General features: G+C 41.1%; 1 protein-coding gene across 1 annotated transcript; it reads right to left on the bottom strand.

Annotated features, from left to right (window-relative positions):
* Positions 1-4,103: 4,103 nt before the first annotated feature.
* LOC109952330 (olfactory receptor 13C2-like) lies at positions 4,104-7,390 on the bottom strand. Its single transcript, XM_020587356.1, has 5 exons — positions 7,117-7,390; positions 6,846-6,918; positions 5,508-5,695; positions 4,758-5,420; positions 4,104-4,334 (listed from the first exon to the last, which is right to left on the bottom strand). The coding sequence occupies exons 2-5, from the start codon at positions 6,886-6,888 to the stop codon at positions 4,170-4,172; spliced, it is 1,059 nt and encodes a 352-aa protein (XP_020443012.1). The 5' UTR covers positions 6,889-6,918; positions 7,117-7,390; the 3' UTR covers positions 4,104-4,169.
* Positions 7,391-7,396: the final 6 nt, after the last annotated feature.

Below are 7,396 nucleotides of genomic sequence, written 5' to 3'. Positions count from 1 at the left end.
ATGTGAACATCATCATCTTACCTGAAAACACTGAAGACGTGAATCAGACTCGGCTCTGCTCAGTCAGGTTCAGTCCGATAAAGGCAGGACTTCATCTTAGCTCCACACTCTGGCTTTTCAGCAACAATGACCTTTCTTCTGATTATAATGGAGGTTATAATGAGGCCGGGAGACGTTAATTACACAAAGTTACATCAGATCCTTTGCATCAAAAATGTAAATTGGACACAGGATAGCAAAGGAACACCAGAGGGACCGACTTTTAGTTTCCTCTGTGGCTATAAACAAGCATCTGCAAAGTAAACACAGACATAATTGTCTTTACCAGGATAACAATCAACATTAAAAAACTCATTTGCTTATGTTTGTGTTTGTGTTTGTGTGTGTGTGTGTGTGTATACACATATCATTCTATGGCTGTGTGGACAAATTTTGGTTACAAATCATCTTTATGAGGATATTATGGCCATTTATCATAACCTCCACAGGCTGTTTTAGGGTTAATACTTCATGTTTAACGTTAGAATCAGGTTTAGTATTAGAGTAAGTGACTAGGAAATGCATTATGTCAGTGAATGTCCTCACAACTACAGAAAGACAAACATGATGACGGGGGTGACTGTGGTTCTGTGGGTAGAGCAGTTGTCTCCCGATTGGAGGTTCTAATCTCGGTACCTGCAGTCCACATGTCGAAGTGTCTTTGGGCAAGACACTGAACCCCCAAGTTGTCCCCGATGGTTAGAGCCATCGGTGCGAGTTGACGCCGCAGATGGCTTCCTTGGTTCTGTACCAGAAACAAATGCCTTGTGTGTAATATACTTGTCCAAATAAAGGTGTTTATCCTTATGAATGTGAGTGTGCTTGTGTATCTATCCAACAGTGGACCATTGGGACAAAAGGGGACATTTAGGAACTGTTTTGGGAGGATTTTTTTGTTCTGAGCTCAGTTTGCCTTGTTTTTGTGTGTGCACACAGAAGAGAAGTTTTTCCTAGCATTTGGTTCTGTTTTTTTCTCTGTTACCTGTTTGCCTGTTATTTCTGAAGAAATTACGCTGAGGTTTTTCCTTGTTTGTTTGGTCGCCTGCTCACCTGTTCTCTCTTTTCCTGAGTGCTGTAATTTGTACAGAGATGTTTTCCTGTAGAAGAATATGCCATACTAACCCAACTTCTCACTTGCCTGGTCCATCTTCACCTGTAAGGGCAGAATCAGATCACTCACCTGCTCACTTACCTGCCTGGTCTCTGACTGAAACAGTGTGTGAAGCATCCTCCTTCCCACAGCCAATTCCAAAAGCTCCAAAGACATCCCCAGGACAGAGCCAGCCTTCCTGGTCAGTTTGTTCAGTTTGCTGGTATCACTGGCTTTGATGTTGCTGCCCCAGCAGACGGCAGCAAAGAATGTTACACTGGTCACAACAGACCAGAAAGGTGAGGGGACGGTGCTGCTCTTGCTCTGTTGACCTCCTGTTCAGACTCATATCCCCACAGTCGCACAGACCGTGGTCTGTGCCAGGTCTTCAGTAATGCAGGAGGTTCTGGAGGCATCTACCTGCATCTTATCTCTGTGTTATAGGTTGGATTGTGTTAAAGGCCCTGTAGGAATCAAAGAACATGATTCTCTCAGTGCTGCCTGCTTTGTCCAGGTGAGAAAGAGCTTGCTGTAGAAGATAGATGATGGCATCGTCAACTCCCGCCTGAGGGTGATAGGCAAACTGCAGCCAGTGGAGGATCACCTGAGGTCTGATGGGACAAAATAAGTCTCTCTGAGACTTTCATTATGTGGGATGTGAGAGCAACCAGCCTGGTGTAACTGAGGGCAGAGGGACATGACTTTACTGGCATTAAAATGCAGTAAAATGTCTTCCAAAGCACTGGGACCGTCTCCTGGTTCAGGCTAAGATGAAACTGGTGCTGTAGAATCCCCACACTGCTTGCCCCAGAGATCCACAGGCATTTTGCCAAAACTTTTGAAATTTGGTAAAGGGCTCCAAGCAGACTAATGTAAAATTTGCTCATGATTTGTTGTTGCCCTTTAATTACTGGTGTTCTGCTACTAATGTTGATTCCTTTGTGAGCCTTCATAAGTTGATGGCGTTGGAACAAGTTCTAAAATCCACTCCACAATGTGCTGTGATGAACATAAAATGACCACACTACTTAATGTGGCTTAAAGCATTTGGGTGATGTGAGCGGTAAAGAAACGGATGGTTGTGGTTACTGCCATAACGGTAAGTTTCCAGCATTTATGCCCTTTCAATAGTGAGGTGTTGTGCATTGGAAAAAATCTTGTTAAAGCCTAAAATTAAACATGAATTCATTGCTGGTTCCTGCTTTTTCTTGTTTGACTGTGTCAGGTTTGAGTTCTGTGGTAGATGAGACACCTACTGCATTTAAGCCATTTATTACAGATTTTGTTTTGTGTATTTTTTGGTGATGAACAACAAATACCAATAAAACTTTTGCATGACAATGGGATTAAGCACTCATTTGCTGTGGACACTGTGCTGCTGTTGTCATCTTTAGTAGAGATGAAGCACACACTTTCAGAGCAGGAAATGGAAATGGGACTGGTATCAGTGCTTGATACTGTGCTTGACTGTGATCAGGTGAAGGGCACAGTGTCATTTTGTGTGCATCCTACATTGCTGGTTCATGGTGTTGTTAAGATTTTGGGAACACCCCCAGCTGTTGCTGCTGTGTGGGCTGATGTGTCACCTTGTCCTGTGCTTGTTTTTGAGCTTCTTGCCTTTATGGAGCTGGATGATAATGATCAGAGATATTTGCAGCCTGTGCTATGACACATGCAAACTCTTGCAATCAGACAGTCCTTGACCTGTCTACTCCTCTTAACAAGCAGAAAGAGAATGTAAAATTTGTGGTTTCTTGCTCGTTCTTTCTCTTTGTTTTTTGATAAGAGTGGGTTTTAAATCAGCAGGTCAGCTGATCAGTCTCTAGCTCAGGGCTGCCCAATACGTCGATCGTGATCGACCAGTCGATAGCAAAGGTAGTGTCGGTAGATCTCGCGTCACTATAATCAGCTTAGTTAATGCTTTCAAACGAAAAATGCAACATTTTGGGAAACTTCCAAAACCTTGCATCAGAGCTGGAGACGCAACGGAAAGCATGTGTGCAACTTGACATTGCACGCTATACAAAGCAGATTGACAATTGTTGGTCAGAGTTTGACAAAGGCTTTCAAGACTGTCTCACTCGAGCCAGTCTCTACATTTATGTGCTATCCGTTTAGGGAAGATATTGAGGTTGATTCACTTGCATCAAAAATTGCAACGCTGTTTCACCTGAACTGGTCTGGAGTGGAGGATGAAATTTTAACACTACAGACTGACTTTCAGCTGAAGTCCAGGGCTAATTGACCGTTTTGGAAATTATGCAAGGTGCACCAACATATATTGTGTTTACATAAGGTATACTCCCTATATAAATAATGTTTAGTATTTTTAATGTAGATAGATCATTTTAACTTGGTCATTTGAAAAGTAGCTCACAAGGCAAAAAAGGGTGGGCACCCCTGCTCTAGCTAGTTTGCAAGACAGTGGTCTTCCAGAAAATTAAATAATGACTGTGGCTCATGGTTATATCCTGAGAATAGTTTACTTGTTAAGAAACAGGTGCCATGTGGAATAAGTTTGTTGGTGAACATGCGTTTGAGATTGCTGTGCTGAAGAAGTTTCAGGACATGGTGCTGAAGATAGCACTGGACAATTCAGAGAATTTGGGTGTAAAGAAGACTTATGACCATGTCCTGTGTTATTTGTGCGAGGACTTGCACTGATAGATAGTGGTAATTGGGTGCACCTGAACCCAGTGCACAATAGCTATTATATATCAGATACACTAATCTTTTTCGAGGCTCGTACGGTGGGTTTCTGTCTGTGGTGTGTCCTGCTGCCTGGTTTTGATTTTTGTTTTTTCTCCTTTTGTTTCAAGTCCTGAGTTTATCTGTTCTTTTCTTTAACCAAAATGTGAACTTTTAAATGTTAAATGCGTTTAATGGCTTTTTAAACATACATTTGCTGTATAAGGTTTTGAGTATTAACAAACTGCTAAAGAATTATCACTTCTACATGCAAATCCACATTAAGCTGTTTAAGTGTTGAGTTCTCTTGTGTCTTGTGTCCAGGCAGCAGAGAGGCAGGTTTCCTTCCCTGTCAGGACACTGTGCTGACATTCTTCGTGGCTGAAACAGTAGCAGACCTGAACCTGACCAGTGTCCTTCTGATGGACTCTTGCAGCTCCTTGTTCCTCAGACTGTAGATCACTGGGTTCAGGAAAGGAGTCAGAGCAGCGTACAGCACAGCTACAATGATACGAACCTAAAATATATAAAAAAATATTTGTTTATTTTGTCTTCTTTTATCTATAGGACACAAAGAGATGACTCATCTTATCTGGCACTTTTCCCTACTGAGAATGAAAAAGTAGATCAGTCTGTGTTCAACATGTTTCCACATCTCTCAACCACACCTCGTGGCCTTCATCAGTGGATGCAGTTGCTCATGGAGGTGGTTGACCTATAATGTGACCTGCAGTTGATTCAGAAAGTATTCATGCTCATTCAGTTGCTGCTTTTTTGTGATATAAATTTAATTTGAAATTGATAATAGATGCTTTCAGTTTGACAGAGCTTGACAGGATCTGTCAGCAAGAGAAAAAGCACCTTAAATGTCAATTTCTGTGGACATAGGTACTAAAACAAAATGAATAATAATTAAAATCAAATTATTTGAGTCTCGTACCTCTGGTGAAAAGTTTCCCACACGGTAGGAGATGTACACAAAGGAAGCTGAGGTGAAAGAGATGGACACCGCGGTCAGGTGGGCACCACATGTCCTGAAGGCCTTCAGCCTCTGAGCAACACCCATCTTTGATATGGAAATGCCAATGAGGATATAGGAGGTCAGGATGAGGAGTCCTGGGATCAGTAGAGACACAGTGGCAAAGCAAAGGGACACAATGTTATCAAATGAGATGTCACCACATGCCAGTTGCCTTACAGATGCTGGGTCACACCAGCCATGTTTCAGCACATTTGGCCTGCAGTAAGATCGGCGCACAGCCAGGATGGTGACTGGTAGGATAATAAATATGCCAAAGCCCCAGGCTCCTGCTATAAGGAGTAGTCGGACGTTCCGGGTCATGATGGAGGTATAGTGCAGAGGTTTGCAGATGGCTGTATAGCGGTCGTACGCCATCACAGTCAATATAGAATGTCCTGTAGTGGATTGTTGAACAAAGAAAAACATCTGCACAAAGCAGCCCTGGATGGAGATGATTGACACATCTGACAGGAAGCCAGCCAGCATTTTGGGGATGGTGTTGGTTGTGTAAACCATGTCCACAAAGGAGAGGTTGGCGAGGAAGAAATACATGGGAGAGTTGATTTTTGGATCAGTCAGTGTCTGTGTGAGAAATAACAGTGGCAATGATTCAGTCTCAGTAATACAGACAATACAGATTAAATACAGGCACAAAGTTTTGTATAATACCACAAAGATGATTATGCTGTTTCCTCCCAGGATGATGATGTAACCCAGCAGCAGGATGACAAACGGGATCATCTGTCTGTCACCAAGGCTGGAGAGGCCCTGGATGATGAAAAAGGTGACACTGTCAGGTTCCCTGGTGCCGTTAACAGAGCTGGATCTGTGACTGGTCGACAAGGGTTGGTCTGAATCTGGAGACACAAGTAGAGAGGTGTCAGTGTTGAGTCACAGTCAGGACATCAGGAGGTTGAGTGCACTTCGAGGATCATGGTCCATGTTCACCAGGTGAATGGTGCATTTCATCCTGGGTCACATGGAATTTTACCTCAACATGTTTGTAGTTCCATGCTAATTATTCATACACATGGAAGAATATTTTTTTGTGTGTAATCATATATATACACAGTGGCAAGAAAAAGTAATGGTCCTATTAGCAACTTTCTGGTTTTAAATGAAATGATTCTATGTTTTTCTTTGTTTCACTTCATAATAAATTAAATATATTATAAACTAACAAAGGAAAACATTCTATATCTAATATACAAAAAATATAACAACCAATGAACACATTTTATAGACTGTAGAAAAATGTATGTTCAGTCTGGTTACAAGGATGGTTCTGGAAGTGGCAAGGGATTATAATATAAATTAGTCTTGGATCAAATGGATCAAACAGAACAATGATTAGAAAACAAGCATTCATTGTTAAGAAAGCTCAGAATCAAGAAAATCCTAACGAGGTTCATTCCATACTGAATGATCAATGTAGCATGATGAAATAAAATGGGTTTATAGCACAAAACATGAAGGTGCACGTTTCATTCACTCTCAGGTCAAATAGATTTTCAACTTTCAACACCTGAAACAAACCTTGTTCTAAATCCTGATTAATTGAGTTGTTAGTGAAATATTAAGTGTAAATATGTACAGAAGGGTGTTTTAAATTCAGTTCATGTCAGTAATGCTTTTCTCTGGACATAAAATCAAAACAATGTAGTATACAACTATAGTATTGTAAGAGAAGAAGTTATTGTCAAGCCTTTATGAAAATTAAATAAAAAAAAAAAAGCTCAGCACTGAGATAAATTTAGGGATTAGTAAATTATGTCTTGAAAGGAATGTGTCATTGCCTTCAATTACTGAAAAATAGTTATTATTGATGTGATAAAAATGCACATTAAAAAAACTTATGCCACGCCATTTTCTAGCAATAAAAAGACTTTGTTCATCAATTGCATTTTTGTAACAAAACAACAAATTGCCTTTTGCTATCCCCACATATCTTTACAACAGTGTACCACAGAGTCAGCAACAATGAAAAGCACAGAAACACTCACAGACCTCTGGGGTTTTCAAGTGAGGCCTGAAGCGGCCAAAGCTCCATTTCCCCTCAGCACAGACAGATGATAGATGGCTGGATGGAGACAGATTTGCTGTCAACAGACAACAAGTGCAGACTAACTTCATCTGTTCACAAGCTCCATTTGATAGCACACAAGACACAGGTAATAAACAGTGATCAGGCTTTAAACATCTCAGCCCCTGCACAATAGAAAACAACTTGCAAACACCAGACCATGATCTATACAACATGTAAACATCTTCATCTTACCTGAAGACGTGAATCAGACTCGGCTCTGCTCAGTCAGGTTCAGTCCGATAAAGGCAGGACTTCATCTTAGCTCCACACTCTGGCTTTTCAGCAACAATGACCTTTCTTCTGATTATAATGGAGGTTATAATGAGGCCGGGAGACGTTAATTACACAAAGTTACATCAGATCCTTTGCATCAAAAATGTAAATTGGACACAGGATAGCAAAGGAACACCAGAGGGACCGACTTTTAGTTTCCTCTGTGGCTATAAACAAGCATCTGCAAAGTAAACACAGA

The sequence above is a fragment of the Monopterus albus genome, unplaced genomic scaffold, assembly GCF_001952655.1.
Source record: "Monopterus albus unplaced genomic scaffold, M_albus_1.0 scaffold454.1, whole genome shotgun sequence".
Classification (NCBI taxonomy): domain Eukaryota; kingdom Metazoa; phylum Chordata; class Actinopteri; order Synbranchiformes; family Synbranchidae; genus Monopterus; species Monopterus albus.
The sequence above is the reverse complement of the archived record's forward strand: the minus strand, read 5'-3'. Positions and strand labels throughout refer to the sequence as shown.

What these genes read in the sequence shown, in the direction of transcription:
- LOC109952330 (XM_020587356.1), bottom strand. Translation starts at nt 6,888, where the DNA reads ATGGAGCTTTGGCCGCTTCAGGCCTCACTTGAAAACCCCAGAG. An exon ending in CTCACTTGAAAACCCCAGAG is followed by an intron (nt 5,696 to 6,845) that starts GTCTGTGAGTGT and finishes TTGTGTCTCCAG; the next exon opens with ATTCAGACCAACCCTTGTCG. An exon ending in ACAGCATAATCATCTTTGTG is followed by an intron (nt 5,421 to 5,507) that starts GTATTATACAAA and finishes TTTCTCACACAG; the next exon opens with ACACTGACTGATCCAAAAAT.